At 54.6% G+C, this 16,186-nt stretch overlaps 1 protein-coding gene across 1 annotated transcript in view; it reads right to left on the bottom strand.

Moving 5' to 3' along the window:
- Positions 1-223: 223 nt before the first annotated feature.
- Positions 224-16,186, bottom strand: part of AKT2 (AKT serine/threonine kinase 2) — a 28,150-nt gene continuing 12,187 nt past the window's right edge. Inside the window, exons 3-14 of the mRNA XM_028741995.2 lie at positions 13,725-13,853; positions 13,366-13,477; positions 12,960-13,113; positions 12,015-12,146; positions 10,764-10,829; positions 9,817-9,885; positions 9,330-9,452; positions 7,276-7,404; positions 6,023-6,237; positions 4,976-5,063; positions 4,682-4,784; positions 224-4,490 (exon numbers count right to left, since the gene is read on the bottom strand). Of these exons, the coding sequence (XP_028597828.1) occupies positions 4,411-4,490; positions 4,682-4,784; positions 4,976-5,063; positions 6,023-6,237; positions 7,276-7,404; positions 9,330-9,452; positions 9,817-9,885; positions 10,764-10,829; positions 12,015-12,146; positions 12,960-13,113; positions 13,366-13,477; positions 13,725-13,853 (1,400 nt within the window). The 3' untranslated portion in view covers positions 224-4,410. The remainder of the gene's footprint in view (positions 4,491-4,681; positions 4,785-4,975; positions 5,064-6,022; positions 6,238-7,275; positions 7,405-9,329; positions 9,453-9,816; positions 9,886-10,763; positions 10,830-12,014; positions 12,147-12,959; positions 13,114-13,365; positions 13,478-13,724; positions 13,854-16,186) is intronic.

Raw genomic sequence — 16,186 nt, 5'->3', positions numbered from 1 at the left:
AGAGCAGAAATACCCTTTTGGCTAGGCATCATTTGGCAAAATGCTGAATCCTGTCTTCTCCTGTGGGAACAGGAGTTGTTGTGGGGTGCAACTCATTTTATATATGCAAAAATTAATAAGGGTTTTTAATGGGGGTGGGTTTTTTGGAAAGTGTGGCTTGGCACTTGCATTTCTAAGGAAAAGAAGCGTGTGTGACACAAAACGAAGAGCAGGACACACCCTAGAAAGAAAAACAAAACCTTTTATTGCTCGTACCGTACAAATCCAAGGACAGCAGAGGGAAGGAGAAGAGGGAGGCACCACGGAGACGCCCAAGGAAGGCCCCTCTCGCCTGGCACGCCTCCCCACAAAAGATGCTCTGGAGGACTTGCCTCTCAAGCGGAACTTATTTTACAAACTGAGTGGGTGAGCTCGGGGTGGGAGGGGAGCCAGACCCTGCCCCCCCCCGTCCCCTCCGGGCGAAGAGAAGTGCCATCGCAGTCGCCTTCCAGCGCTGGAGAGAGAAATCGCAGAGAAAAAACACAGCACAGCAGCGGAAGGCAGGCAGTCCCAACTAAAGCCGCTGAAGAGGGTCAGTATTAAGTTAATAAACCTCAACTATCACAACTACGGAAACTAAGTGGAAAAAACCCCTTTATTAACCCCCTTCGTCAAAGTGTGTGTGTGTGTGTGTGTGTGTGTGTGTGTAACACCCCTCCCTCTATATCCAGGACCACCCCCCCTGAATTCTGTAGAACATACATCGCACGGGATCGGAAAGGTCCTGTAAGGTTATAGTCGCGATCCAAATATGGTTTCCTCGAGGGGAAAAAAAGCTTCTGAAGTCATATAAAACCTTTAAGCACCTAAATGGAGGTTTCTAAGGCTGCCGGCGCTTTGGAGTCAGACGAGTGTCAAAGGCCTGCATTGAAATGAAAGGCCGAGTGGGGGGGGGGGTCAGAGGAGGCCAAAGGGGTCAGAAGGGCTCAGCGGCCCCCCACCAAACCACCCTCCATGCTTGTGGGGAGGCATCACCATTGCCAATCCCCCCTCCGCCGCCCAACGATTCAGAGCGGCTGAGCCTCTTCCAGCTTGTGTCCACGTGGCGTCAGCAAGCTGGGCTTGCCAAGGCAGGGATGGCACAGCAGCGAGGCAGGGGTACCCTGGAGAGTCACCGCAGGGACCCACAGCTGTCCCCACCCCACCCCAAGTTGTGAGCTCAGGCAGCCTGCTGCCTGTCAACCCAGTAGGGAGACCCAGTTCCCTTCCCAGTGCTGGGTGGTGAAGATTCACACCCGCTGCATGGAATGGAAAGGGGGGGGCACGGTGAAAAGGGGCCAGACCCCCCAAGGCTCTTCGGAGGGGCTGATGGCTGCTGAGGCTCTGCCCTCCCCTCTGCTCCAGGCCCACAGAAACTAAAGGCAGCAAAAGTCACATTTTGGGGGAGGGCATGGCTGGCCTGAGCCAGAGAGAAAGGATGAGAAGTGCCGTGGGGGGTGTCCCTCCCTCAGAGCCACCCACCTTTTGCGCCAGGTGAGTTTACATTCAACCGTATGCAAGAGGAGGGGGAGAGCAGGCTGGGACCCCCCCCCCAGCGATGGAAAGGCAGCCCTCTCCCCTCTGCGCATTGCCCCCACGGCAGGCATGAGGTAATGACGGGGGTCCCAGCCAAGATCGCCAGGACCTTGGGCCAAAAGCCCCCCCAGGAATGTTTCCCGTTGAAGCAGGGGGCAGGAGGGGAGAGGAGGTTAAGGCTTGGAGAACTGGGGCTTGACCCCAGGAAGGCACCTCTGCTGTGGTGGAGGAAGGCGGGAGGGCCGGCCCCACACCCCACCACCGTGGGCAATGAACGGGCAGGCCGCACGCTCCTTGCGGACCCCCGTCCTGGCACAGCAAAAGCAGCTCAGCCCACCTGGGTCGGGAGACCTCCCCTGCCCGGGCTGGGACTCCGCAGCTGCCCACCTGGGCAGGAGGGCGCTGAGCTGGCGCGGGGCAGCTGGGGGAAGCCTAAGTGCGGTCACCGGAGAGCTTGACCTGCATGGAGCCTAAGTCGCTGCAAGGTCACAAGGGGGCTTTGCAATGGCGGTCTGGGCGGGCTCCCTCAGCCAAGCCCCCCCAACCCCAGTCCTGCTCTACTGGCCTTGGTCTACAGTGGCCCCGAAAGCACAATGGGAGCAGTCTCATTCTCCCCAAAAACCCAGCCCTTTTGAGAGATGCTGCACCAAAGGAGGTCAAGTCAGGCCATGGGGGGGGGCAAGGGACCATTCTGGAGGGAGGTCTCAGCTCCTGCCCCCCAATGCCACCCCCCTCACAAGCCGCCCCTGCCCCAGCCCGGCTCCTGGAAACACTGCCCTCTTTTTGAGCCCCTTTCTCTGCAGGTTCTGACCCCACAATGCCCTTTGGTTCAAAGGAGCTGGTGAAGAACGAGGGCTGCTCTCTCGACCCCCCCCCCCCCGGGCACTGCGGTGCCCCCGCTCTGTTCCTTGCGTTTCCAGAAAGGGGTAAGCAAAGGGTTCCCAACATTCCCGCCTTACGGTAGCCAAGCGAACCAAAAGCACCTAAGGGGCAACCGCCTCACCCATCTCCTGCAAAAACGAAAACACATTTGGTGGTGGTGGGGTTTGAATCCCAACTAAAAAGCTCATTATAGAAAGGGGTGCAGTGGGCTTAGCATCAGTGAGGGAGGTGGGGACACCCAGTCTTTCACCCTGACCACCTTACCCTCCCTGGATATTCTGCACTACTTTGGGGGGGGGGTGCGCACAGGTAAGTCTTGCCCCAGCCGAGGGAGAAGCACAACCAGATGAACACAGACTCAGGCGCCGGCCAGTCCAGAGCCCCTATGCCCAGGGGCCACCCTTGCCCGGAAGAAAAAGGAGTTCTTCCTGCAACATCCCCGTCACTCCATGCATCCCCACGTTGGCCAAGGCGGTGGTGGTCTTGGCAAAGGAGCCTGGGCGTTGCTTCTGCTCTCCAGGCGGGTGCTGCCGCCACCGCCACAGCAGGCAAATGTCTCTGCCACCGGACCTCTGCCCCACCAAGAACAAGGCAGCAGACTTAAAGGAGATGGCGAGATCTTGCCCAGGTAACCCCAAACGATGCCTCTTGGGGAGGGGGATGAGAGATCCGTCTGCACAAGCAGACACCCAGGGGCGCAGGCTCTCATGCCCAAACGGCAGTGCCACCCCTGGGCTGCTTTAGCCCACAAGCCTGTTGGGAGGGAAGGAGGGCACTAACAGTTGTGCCAGGACAAGCGCGGAAGGCCAAGCTGCCCCTGGACCAGCCATGAGAAAGACGGGGGAGAGGCTTGCTGGAGGCTGGAGGAGCTAGGAACCGCCCAGGGCCCGATCCCTCTTTCACTCTCCAGGGCTCCAGGCAGGTCAACGCTTTGCCCGCGGTCAAAGAGGTAGCAGCAACTGCACAAGCCACGCCGCCAGCGTTTAGGTGCAGCAAGGGAGGCTCCCCCAACCAGGGAGGGAAACCCCGGGAGACTCCATGACCCTCCGAGGAGCCTGGGCTTCCTCTGGCCGCCCCCCACCCAGCCATGTTCCAGTGATGGAGGGCACCATGCAGCACTCCTTCCCCCACAGGAGGATGACCAGGAAGGGGAGGGCGGTGGCACCAGGGGTGTGAACCCACCTTGCCCTCCTCTAAAGGCCGCCCAAGCAGCAGCGGCACCCGCTCCGCGCATCCGAGGAGACCTGGAAGAGCACCCAGGAACTCTGCACAGCTGCTTTCCAAAGCTCAGAAAGGTGTGCCCCCCATCTTTCCCCCCCCCAAAAAAAACCCCCACTACTAGTTGGAACCGTTGGTGACCCAGTCTGTCTCCACTGCGCAAAGCCTGGCTTGACGGGCCCAGTATTCACACCTCCCCCCGCAGCGTCCCTGGCCATCCGGCAAAGGGGGGGTCCAGCTCCCCCCCCCAAGAAAACGTGTCTCTGCAGCACACGCTCCGTGTCAGTTTGCCCTCTGGGAGTCCCCCAGGCTCTCCTGTCTCTCTTCCTCCAGTGACCCCCCACCTGGCTTCACCAACGTCCTTGCAGGGTGGGGGGAGACACACTTTCTTCTGCCCAGAGAGCTTTCCAAGCAAACATCCGAAAACAGCCCCCCAGTCAGGGCAGGGTACAGATCCTTGAAAGTCGAGGAAAGCCTCCGCCAAGTCCATCTGCTCTGAAAACTTGACAACAGGTGGGGGAGCGGCTGCGGTGGCTCCTGTGGTCCAAGCGGATTCCTGGCGGGGAAGCAGGCCCCCCCCCCCCCCGTGCTGTTGCTGCTGCCTGGTGGGGGAGGCTGTTTGCCCAGCCCCCTGATTTGGGGCGCTGCAGGGCCAGTGAGATGGGGGGGCACCCTCCCCCTGCAGAGTGTCCTGGCGTCCTGCAAGCCCCGCCGTCGCTCTGGCGGGGGCACTGTAGGGGGAGTGCCGCTGCCCCCCTATTCCCGGATGCTGGCCGAGTAGGAGAACTGGGGGAAGTGGGTCCGCTGGTCGGCCTCTAGCGAGTCCAAGGTGTCGTCTGTGGGGGGAGAAGGAGGGGAGAGTCAGGTCAAAGGAGGCGGGAAGCTGCTCATCGCCTGGGGCGCAAGCGGATTCAAAGCAACAACTCCCCCCCACCCCCAGCGCTGCAAAAGGGGGAATCGAACCCTCAGCCCATGGCTGCCGGTTGGACTAGATGAGCCCTGGGGTTCCCAGGATTCTGTCACTCACATCGGTCAGGAGGGGTGATGGTGATGGACTGTGCTGTGAACTCGTCGTCAAAGTACCGGGTGTCGATCTCAGAAGTCACCTGCGGCTTGAAGGGCGGGATGAGCTGGGGAGAAAAAGGGGGCCAAGCTCACTTTGTGGTCCTGGCACCACCCAGACCCCCCCCACTCCCCCAGGCAGCTTGAGGGGCAGCTGGAGAGGCTCCCCTCCCCACACAACCTGAATGGCTGGGGGGGTCAGGGGAATGAGCACTGTGTCTTCACGCCAGAGGCCCCATGTGCCGCCCTCTCTCCTTACCATTTTCTGAACCACGTCCTGCCAGTTGATGGCGGCAAAGAAGCGGTGCTCCATCACCTCCCGGGCGTCGTTGGGGCCGCCCCCCAACCTGTGGGCACAACAAAGGGGTCCTGTAACCACAGTAACTGGGGGGGAGTCTGAGATTTCCAGCGGGAGTCCCTGTACCTGGGTGGCAGCACGAGGGGCAGTGGGGAGACAATTTTCTCTCGCTGCCCCACTGCCTTGGCATTATTCTGCGCCAGCCAAGTGCCCACTGGATGTTTTGGGCGGCAACTCCCATCAGCCCCCTGGGCAGACAGCCGCAGGATACTGGTGGGCTTTGTCGTCCAAAGCACCTGCTAAGAAGCAGGTTGGCCTGACCTCTTTCCAAGCCTCCTTTCTCCCGGAGTATAGCGCCTCCCCCCCAAAAAACCACCCCAGTCAGACCCTCCTCACTTGTCACAAAAGAACAATGCAGCCAAAACCACAGTTTATTTCCCTTGATGCACACTGCCCCACAACCCTGGGAAGTGGAATTTGGGGTTCATTGTGCTTCTCCGTATCCCTCCTCGGAGGAAGGCTTCCAGGGCAGCTTACGAAGAGGCCACAATAAAATTTCATGATGATAACAATAACAATATTTACACCCAAGCCACTTCCAAAATATTTATATAAAAACATAATAAACCATTAAACCTTAAAAAGTTTCCCTGTACAATGCTGCCTTCAGATGTCTTCTAAAAGTCAAACAGTTGCTTATTTCCTTGACATCTGACAGGAGGGCGTTGCACAGGGCGGGTGCCACCACCGAACCAGGCCCCGTAACTTCGCTTCTCACATTGAGGGAACTGCCAGAAGACCCTCGGAGCTGGACCTCAGTGTCCAGGCTGAACGATGGGGGTGGAGGTGCTGAGGTCATTTTGGCAATCCCAACTACGAAACTAACCAACTCTGCTTGAGTTATCCCTGTGCTAAAATCTGCTCTGCTACGTTGACTCCATGGCAGCATGACAGCTGCCCCAACCCCGCCAGGCAGCCTCTTCCACACACAGGCAACGAAAAGCCCACCTCTGCTTGGGGTCCTTCTTTAGCAGCCCGGCCAGCAGGGCCTTGGCCTCGGGGCTGAGCGTGCGAGGGAAGCGGATCTCCTCCATGAGGATGAGCTCAAAGAGGCGCTCGTGGTCTTGGTTGTAGAAGGGCAGGCGCCCACACATCATCTCGTACATGACCACGCCCAGCCCCCACCAGTCCACGGCGCGCCCGTAGTCATTGTCCTCCAGCACCTGGGGGGGCGAGGAGGAGAGAAAAGCAGGGGCGGCTCAGCCAGGATGTGGAGGGGAGCAGGCCGGGTCCATCTAGGTGGCCCTTCCTTCCTTTTAATTGGTTTTCACATATTACATTACAATACAGATGTAGGAAAGCCAACACCATTTCTTCCCCATCCCCCCCCCCCCACATTTATATTTCCTCAAACCATCATATTATTCTTTTCTCCCTCCTCCCACTTCGCCCCCACTCGATTTCCTCCACATTTTACAATTTACACTAATCTTTGCATTCTACAATCTTCTCAAATCATCTATATATATTCTTATTATCTTTCCTTATTACTTTTTCTTCCATCCAGTACTTCACATTTTAATCTAGGCATGTCACCATATCTTTTTTTGAGCAATATTTTGCCATACATTCATCAAAACATTTCCACTCCTTTTTTAAATTTTTGATTCGACTGATTTCTTATTATAGCAGTTAAAAAGTAAAGGGACCCCTGACCATTAGGTCCAGTCGTGGCTGACTCTGGGGTTGCAGCGCTCAACTCGCTTTACTGGCTGAGGGAGCTGGCGTACAGCTTCCGGGTCATGTGGCCAGAATGACTAAGCCACTTCTGGCGACCAGAGCAGCGCACGGAAATGCCGTCTACCTTCCCACCGGAGCGGTACCTATTTATCTACTTGCACTTTGACGTGCTTTTGAACTGCTGTGTTGGCAGGAGCAGGGACCAAGCAACGGGAGCTCACCCCGTCGCGGGGATTCAAACCGCCGACCTTCTGATCAGCATGCCCTAGGCTCTGTGGTTTAACCCACAGTGCCATCTGTGTCCCATTATAGCAGTTAATTTTGCCACAATTAAATATTCATTTAGTTTACAAATCCATTCCTCCTTTGTGGGTATAGTTTGTGACTTCCATCTAGGTGGCCCTTCCCTGGCAGCCACGAAGGGGGCAGCAACAGCTACTGCAAGCAGGAGAGAGGCCAGACACCCCCCCCCCCATCATCTCAGCCCTCTCAGCCCAGGCAAGAGCCCCCCCCCCCGATACCTCAGGGGCCAAGTACTCCGGCGTCCCGCAGAAAGTCTTCATGGTGGCGCCGTCACTGATGCCCTCCTTGCACAGCCCAAAGTCTGTGATCTTTATGTGCCCGTCCTTGTCCAGCATGAGATTCTCCAGCTGGAAGAGGTGAAAAAAGGCAAGTCAGGGGCGAGGCGGGGAGGAAAAGATCCTGCTCAGATGGGTGGGCGGCGGGAGTGACACGCTGGGAACAGCCAGAAGCAGCAGCAGACGCGCTGGACCCCAAGGGCAGAGGGCAGCCAGCAGGAGAAATCATGCATTTCATTCCTTACCCTTGTAGGCTCACCCAGAAACCAGGGAACCAACGTCTCCACCTGGGTCTGGAGCTGCTGCAATCGTACGCCAGAAGATTCCTGAACTGCACAGGGTTGGACTAGGTGGCCCAACTCTATCATTCTAAAGCAGATGTGGCCAAGCTCACAACTGGCCTGGTCACATCCTATTTGGACTCCTGGCGTGACTCCAGGCTGTGTGGACAGAGTCTTTGAGCTGCCCTGGCTCCCAGTATGACTCCAGGGCTGCTCCATCACTGTACAGCACTTGAATGGCCCAGGATGTCTGCAAGGAGGGCACGATCCCGCTTGCCCATTGGTGGAGGCCAGGGGCTACAGTGGCCTTGAGTCTGGGGTTGCCTTGCTCAGAAAGCCCACCTGCTGGCTCCTTCCCCGTGGAAAGCCCTCAGTCCTTCCCTGGAGGTTTTTAAGCAGAGTTTGGGTGGCCATCTGCCTTGGATGCTTTTAGTTGAGATTCCTGCATTGAAGCGGGTTGGACTAGACTGTTTCCCAACCTTGTGCCTCCAGCTGTTTTTGGACTACAATTCCCATCATCCCTTGCCACTGGTCTTGCTAGTCAGGGATGATGGGAGTTGTAGTTCAAAAACAGCTGGAGGCACAAGGTTGGGAAACACTGGACTAGAGGACCTTCAGGGTCCCTTCCAACTCTACAGTTCTACAATCCCCACACCAGGGGAAGGGTTTTGCTTTAAGGCCTGCTGGTGCTCTTTCCCAAATTCATTCTTCTGGTATTCTAACTATTTCTTTTTTTTTTTTTTTTTAAAGATATTTATTAAAGTTTCAAAATGTTACAAAAATAAGAAAAAGGAAAAAAGAAAAAAGAAAATGGCATGGTCGGCCAATTGGTGCCAAAGAAGGATAGAACTTTCTTTATGTATGCTACAACAGCAGCAAGAATACTTATTGTAAAGTATTGGAAGACACAAGATCTACCCACCCTGGAAGAGTGGCAGATGAAGGTGATGGACTATATGGAACTGGCAGAAATGACCGGCAGAATCCGAGACCAGGGAGAAGAGTCGGTGGAAGAAGATTGGAAGAAATTTAAAGACTATTTACAGAAATACTGCAAAATTAATGAATGTTAGAATGATGTCGGAATGAAGTTAAGTGGTTTTTAGCAGCAATGTCATAAAGGAATATGTAAAAATGGATTGTTAACAGGTGATAATCTAAAGCTATAATATATTAAGATAAAAGATTAGGATAAAAACAAAGAGGGAAAGGATTTGCTGAATCAACTAATTGAACTGGAATACAAAAAAGGGAGGTGTGAGGAGGTCAGGGAAACAAGCAAACGAAAGATAAGATATGGAAAGACTGATCTGTTTTTAACTGTTTTTACTTAGTATTCTAACTATTTCATTGCATTCTGCTTCAAGGGCATTTGAGACTCCATTGGTGGTTAAGAATGCTGGACTCGGATCGGGGAAAGCAGGGTTCAAATTCCTGCCTGGCCATGAAGCTCACTGCGCGCCCCTTGGGTGGGACAAAAAAGGAGTCACTCGTAATTTTGCAAGGAGAATTTTAGTTTTAAAAGTACCATGTGCCTCCTCCTCCTCCTACAGGACCTTCCCTCCCTACCCAGCTCAATGCTGCGGGCAAAGGCAAAACCTCTTATGGAAAAGGGAGCCCTATACAGCTCCCACTTCTCCCCAGAAGAAGGCAGGATCTGCTTCCCACCTGAGCGCCTTCTGCTGAGGCCAGACCAGGTGTTCTGCGCAGGGTTACCTTGATGTCACGATAGACGACGTCCCGGGAGTGCAGGTACTCCAAGGCGGAAACAATTTCGGCCCCGTAGAAACGGGCACGGTCCTCAGTGAAGACTCGCTCCCTCGAAAGGTGGAAAAACAGCTGGACGGGGAGGGAATTGAATTTTATTATTTCGGCCACAGACCAGTTCCAGCCCACATACAATATCAAGGAAGTCATAAAACACGATAGGCATACATTTGAATTTGCAATTAGGTATAACAGGGACAATACAGATATAGCAACAGTTAAAAAATATAACCTAAAATGATAGCACAGCTTGTTGACGGGGAGGGAAGAGGGACATCTGGAAGGTGAGCAGCAAGAAGAATGAAGGATGGCAGCCGACAACGGCAATTCTCTGGGGACCCCAGGGCCACGGGTGCAACTGTGCTCAGCCACGTGGCTCCTGTCAGAGTGGGACTGTGTCCCTCTTCCCCCCACCCCACCCCAAGCAGACACTGACCTCCCCTCCGTTGGCATACTCCATGACAAAGCAGAGGCGGTCGTTGGTCTGGAAGGCGTACTTCAGCGCCTGGAAAAGGGAGTTCACAGAGTCAGCAACATCCTATTATTATTATTATTATTATTATTGAACTTTAGGCTCAGGAGAAGCAGCAGCAAGCCCCCAGCCCCTCTCACTGAGCCTTCCCAGGCAGCTGCTGCTGACAGGTCTTGCTTGCATGCCTCCCAAGACATAGGAAGGGAATATGGGACCATCACAGCCTATGTTGTGCAGTTTTAACTGTATGCAGGTGACAACCACCTTGTTGAAATCCTGCAAGATAAATGCATGCAAGGCAGAGAGCTTTTAAACTCACTGCCGATGCAGCGGCGAGGCTCCGTGATTGCAGCGAGCCTCTTCAAGCCCAGCTGGTCCCCTCGACACCTCACTATCCGTAAGGGTTTTTTTTGGGGGGGTGTCTAACCCTGGCACTCACCCCCAATCGCACAGAAATCCCGGTAACAGTCGTCTCTTAAGCGGACGGCACGCACCGCATCGCCATTTTCCCTTTGCAAGCAAACTGGAAGCTCGTCTCCTACTCTTTTCAAGCCGTCTCGGCTGGTGCCCTCACTGCTTCCATAGATCTGTATAGCAATGTCATTGTGACACTGGCACTATTATTTTCAATCCCTTTCCTAAAGATTCCTAGCATGGAATTTGTCGTTTTCACAGCCACCACGCACTGGGTCGGCCTCTTGAGCTCTCGGCTACAACCCCAAAGTCTTGCTCCTGGCCTGACATTTCCAGTTCACAGCCCCTTCGCTGGTCTATCATACAAGGAACCAAGTCTCTGTTCTTTCTCCCCTCTGGCCCCACAAGCAGCCACTCGCAGAGACAGAGAATCTCGCAGGGCATCGGAGGACGCCTGGCGCCCATTCCGTCCCACAAGTTCCCGAATGCGTACGTACCGTGAGGAACGGATGCCTCGTGTTCTGCAGGACTCTGCTCTCTGTGACGGTGTGGGCCACCTCGTCCTTCAAAAGACAGGGAAGAAAGCATCGTCACCCGAAACGGCCCCATTATGACATGAGCAAGTGATAGCCCTAAACCAGGGGTCTGCAACCCGCGGCTCCGGAGCCGCATGTGGCTCTTTTACACCTTTGCCGCGGCTCTGGGGCGGATACTAGTGAGGGGAGGAGGCGCATTATGCGCCCCGACACACCCCACTGTGGCGGGCGCTGTACTGGCTGTGACGTCGCATGGGGGCAGTGCGTGCGTTAGTCAAGCACCGTCCCGACGTCACCTTCCCCCCCGCTGTCAGATCGGAGGGCAGTGGCGCGCATGCTTTAAATGTCGCAATGGTTTTGCGGCTCCCAGGTTTTTTTTTCTTTGGAAACGGGTCCAAGTGGCTCTTTTTGTCTTAAAGTTTGCAGACCCGTGCCCTAAACGGCCTTGGCCCAGTATACCTGAAGGAGTGTCTCCACCCCCATTGTCCAGCCCAGACACTGAGGTCCAGTTCTGAGGGCCTTCTTGCGGCTCCCTCCCTGTGAGAAGTGAGGTTACAGGGACCAGGCAGAGGGCCTTCTTGGTGGTGGCACCCGCCCTGTGGAACACCCTCCCACCAGATGTCAAGGAAATAAACAACTATGTGACTTCAGAAGACATCTGAAGGCAGCCCTGTTTAGGGAAGTTTTTAACATTTGGTGGTTTATTGTGCTTTTAATTCTGTTGGGAGCCGCCCAGAGTGGCTGGGGAAACTCAGCCAAATGGGCGGGGCATAAATAAATGAATTTATTATTATTATTATTATTATTATTATTATTATTATTATTATTCCCAGCGGGAACCAAAGCAACACCCCCACCCAGCACTGCTCCTCTTTGTGGGGCTGCACAGAGACCTCCTTCTTTGGAAGTGTGTTGGGGGGGATTGGTATATCTCTAATGATTCCCAGCATGACCATTTATTCATTTCTGCCTGCCTCTCTCGCTGTCTCTCTCATTTCTTCTGCCCCTTGCTCAGTCACCCACAGGCTACTAGGGCTCTGCACAGCCCCGGTGGGAATCCAACTGGCATTTCATGCCATGTGGACTTCTGGTGATGGACGCGTGGCCTGCTATCTGCCCGGATGCAAATCCCGCCTCCCCGCAACTGGGACGTGTCTCCGCCCACCACGTCAAAGTCACTCCGCCCCCTGCCTCCCCTGCTTGGCCCCGTACCTTGGCAATGATGACTTCCTTGCGCAGGATCTTCATGGCGTAGTAGCGCCCTGTGGCCTTTTCCCGCACGAGGATGACCTTCCCGAAAGTGCCCTTCCCAAGGAGCTTCAGGTAGTCAAAGTCATTCATGGTCTTTTAACAAGGAAAAACACAAGGCTGGGTTGAAAACAGGACCTTCACAGTTTAGAAGGTCTGAACATTTTGAGACTTGCACGAGGACAAATCAAGAGAGAGAGTTTCATTACAACTTGGGTTGACTTCATAGATTTCATGAATACAGAATTCTTATTGCATGGCTGACATAACTTTCCACACCCACCTCTTTGGTGAACTAGGCTCACCTGTGGAAAAACAACAGCATCTCTTCTAACAATAGGTAGTGCCATCGTTATAGGAATATTCAGAATTAAAGCTTAATTCCTTTTATTACTTCAGTCCATCTCAAAGCATCCTCTACAGCGCACTGTATTTCCGTTTTGTTTCTTTTTTTTTTTTACATGTATCATGATTTGGTATACTGTATAATATACGTAGTTTGATTATTTTGTCCCATTCTTTCATAGTTCCATATGTTATATTGGCTTTGCACCAAATCGGTTATTGTGTGTGCTGCTCCTACGTGAATTCCAGTTTTTGTGTTTTACAGCTCCTGTTTTGGAACGAGGATGCTTCTTGTTCTTTATTGTTTAGAATTTATTTATTTTTTAATATTATTTATTTTTAAAGGAAAAAACACAGGGCTGCTGTTGGCCATTATCAGCCGCCTGGAGGGAACTATCGACACCTTCACCGTTTGAAAAGCTTGAACATTTTGAGTCCATGTCCGTGGTTAAACTCAGCGTGGCAAAGACTGGTGAAGCCGGGGGGGACGGGGGACCCGCCTCTTTGTCCTCCTGTTCCGCTGAGCCAGAGCGGAAGGAAGCCCCCTCCCCGCCCCCTCCTTACCGCCTTGGCCCGGGTCTTGGTCACGGCCACCTCCATCTCCTCGGCGCCTGTGCTGTCGCTGGGAGAGCCGCACTTGTAGTCCATCCTGTCCTCTTCCGGCTCCTGGTTCTTCAAGCTGTTGGCGACCATCTGTATGGCCCGGATCCACTCCTCCCTGCGGGCAGCACAGGGAAGTCAGGGCATTCCAGCCACCCAGGCACAAAGGCCGGCCAGCGGGCGCCAGTCCCTGGCTGGGGGAGTCCCAGTGCCTGAGGATCGGGGACGAAGCCCTTATAGCAGCCAGAGGCTGGGTGCAAGCGAGGGTCCCCACCCCTGGTGGAACCGGGGTGGCCGAGTGGAGCTGCCCCAGGGGCCCAGAGAGCAGGGTGGGGCGGGATCAGGCGCCCCGCTCCAAAGCCAGACGCACCGCTCATCGGGGGAGTCGACGTGGAACGTCCTTTCGATGACGGTTGTCCACTGCAAGCAGCGGATGATGAAGGTGTTGGGACGGGGCCGTTCGACTTTCATCAGCTGGCATTCTGGAAGAGGAGGAAGAGGGGGCTGCTGGGCCTTCTCCGAGGACAAGGAAGAGGAACGGCACACTCACCTACTTGCCCCCCTCTCTCAAAAACATGTGTACAGCCCCCAGCACAGCATCATGGGAGGAAAGGGAAAGGGTTGGCGTTTTGCTGCGTTCTAACTGCAGTCCGCCTGGAGCTCCAGGGGAGCCTCGCAGTCCCTGCCAATATGGAGGGCAGGGGTAGTAGGAGGGTGGGGAGGACGTACCTGCCACAGAGAAGTCATTCAAAGGGGGCAGGCTGTGGTCTGACGTCTCCGGCTTCTCCTTGTACCCAATGAAAGACCCATCGCTTTTCAGGAGAAAGTACCTGGGCCTCCACGTTTTGATGTATTCCCCTGGGGAGCAGAAGGGTGAGGCATGAGGGGCCTGAGGGGGCGAGAGCCACATACAGAGGGCCTGCCAGGAGGCTGCCTTTGAAAAGGCCCTGCAACCCAACAGCGCTGATGCCCCTGGCAGCAGATTCCCCTCCAAGGCTGGCAAGGGACTCTTGCTCTGCCAAGGGAAGCTGAGCAGGCCAAGCCAGCCCTCATCCGCCTTCTTAGGGCACCTGGAGCCGGGCTCTGCACCCCTGTCATAAGGACATGAGCGGCCTGCTGGATGAGGCCAAAGGAGCCCCATGAAGCCCAGCATCCTGTTCTCAAGCCTCCTCTTTCTCCATGGATCTGTCCAATCCAGGTTGGCGGCCATTACCAGCTCCTGCAGGAACGAGTTCCATAGATTACCGTATTTTTCGCACCTTTTCCCTCCTAAAAAGTAAGGGAAACTAGAACTACCCACGCTGGAAGAATGGCAGACGAAAGTGATTGACTATATGGGATTGGCGGAGATGACCGGCAGAATCCGAGACCAAGGAAAAGAGACGGTGGATGAAGATTGGAAGAAATTTAAAGTTTACCTTAAGAATTGTTGTAAAATTGATGAGTGCTAAAATGTCAAGGTTAAGAAAATATAGAATTACAGCTGTAAATTGATTAAGTAATAGAAGAAAGGGGGGGGAGAAAATGAGTAATCAGTCAATTGAAGCGAGGGGTTGCTGAAGAAATTTTGAAATAGGGATGCAGAAGGGGGAGGTATGGGGAAGTCGGGGAAGTAAGGTTTATGAAAAAGAGGTTGTGAAATTATACGTGTTTATATGTTTGTGTGTTTATGTATTGTTTATTGTATTGTTTTTTATTTATGTTGGGAAATTAATAAAAATTTATAAAAAAAATAAAAAAATACAATAAAAAGTAAGGGAAACTGTGTGTGCGTCTTATGGAGCGAATGCAGGCGGGAGGCTCTGCTCACCGCTCCCCTTAAAGAGCTGCGTGGAGCATGTGTGCGGTTCTTGGGGGCTTTTCCCCGTGGAGGGAGAAGGGCAGCCCGTCAGTCCCTTCTCCCTCCTCGGGGAAAAGCCCCCAAGAGCTGCACAGGCTCTGCTCAGCACTCCCTTTAAAGAGCCATGCGGAGTGTGGGGGCTTTCCCGTGAGGTGGGAGAAGGGACTGACGGTCTGCCCTCTGTCCCTTCCCACACCTCCTGGAAAAGCCAGCAAGAGCCACTGCCAGGCTCTGCTCAGTGCTCCCTTGTAAGGGCTCCCTTCCATCTCATCCCGCTTTGCTGGGAAGCTAGCAGAAGAAGAGGCGCTGCGCAGCTATCGCTCTTGCTCTGCTGGCTTCTCAGCGAAGCGGGAGGAGGGATGGAAGGGTTTAAAGCAAGAAAAGCGAGAGCCACTTACATGCTCTGCGCAGAATATTTCCCCCCCTTGCTTTCCCCCTCTAAAAACTAGGTGCAACTTATGGAGCGAAAAATATGGCAACTCTGTACTCCTTAAAGACACACCTGGAAAAACACCTGCAGGCCGCTTTGGAGGGTTCGGGGAGGATTTCCAGTGCTCAGGGGTGAGGTGGGCTGCTCCTCCCTCCCAGCACATCTCCAGAGCCAGACCTCTTTTTGGCTTCTGGCAAGAGCCATTCTGGGCCCTCTCCCAGGGCCAGGCTCTCCCTGTAGAAGCCAAGGCTGCGAGGGCACCTTCACTCCTCAGCAGGGCCGGGTGGCAGCACAGGGGGGCTTCCCTCAGCAGGGCCAGGCAGCCCCCTCCACCCGCTCCTCTGGCTCCAGGGACCAAAATAGCCTCTGGGCAGACCTGGCTGCTGCTGCCACCAGCTGCTATCTATATTTGTCTGCAGGAGGAGGGGGAGGAGGAATTTGCTGGAGCCACAGCCCTATGGGGTGGAAAGCAGCTCAGGGGACAGCTGAGACTGCCATGGAGGGAGCAGGGAGAAGGAGGGGACTTGCAGTGGGGGGACAAAGAGGCGTTTCAGGAGCAAGAGGCTTGTGCCGAAAGTCGTGGCTCTGGCAATAAACATCCCCATTGCTCACACATTGCTCACCCCAGATTTCACAGTCTGCCCTCCACAAGTGTTGACTAGCAAAAGCCAAGGAGTCGAGGGCACCAAGCACAAGACCAAGTGTGGAGAGCAGAGGAAAACTGCACAGACCGGGATCCTGGTCAGTGACCAAAATAAATCAGTTCATTCACTCGCGCACAGACTGCGGGGAGCGGGGCATCTAGGGACAAGGAGGGAGCTTCTGCTCTTGTGTGCCCCACGGATGCCTCCTCGCCAAGCCCATGCTGGCCACCTCCATGCTGCCCTCCAAAGAGCCAGAGAATTGCAGCCAGAAAAGGTG

Source organism: Podarcis muralis, chromosome 7, assembly GCF_964188315.1.
Source record: "Podarcis muralis chromosome 7, rPodMur119.hap1.1, whole genome shotgun sequence".
Taxonomy (NCBI): Eukaryota; Metazoa; Chordata; class Lepidosauria; order Squamata; family Lacertidae; genus Podarcis; species Podarcis muralis.
Note: the sequence above shows the minus strand (reverse complement) of the source record. Positions and strands in the feature narration are given on the sequence as shown.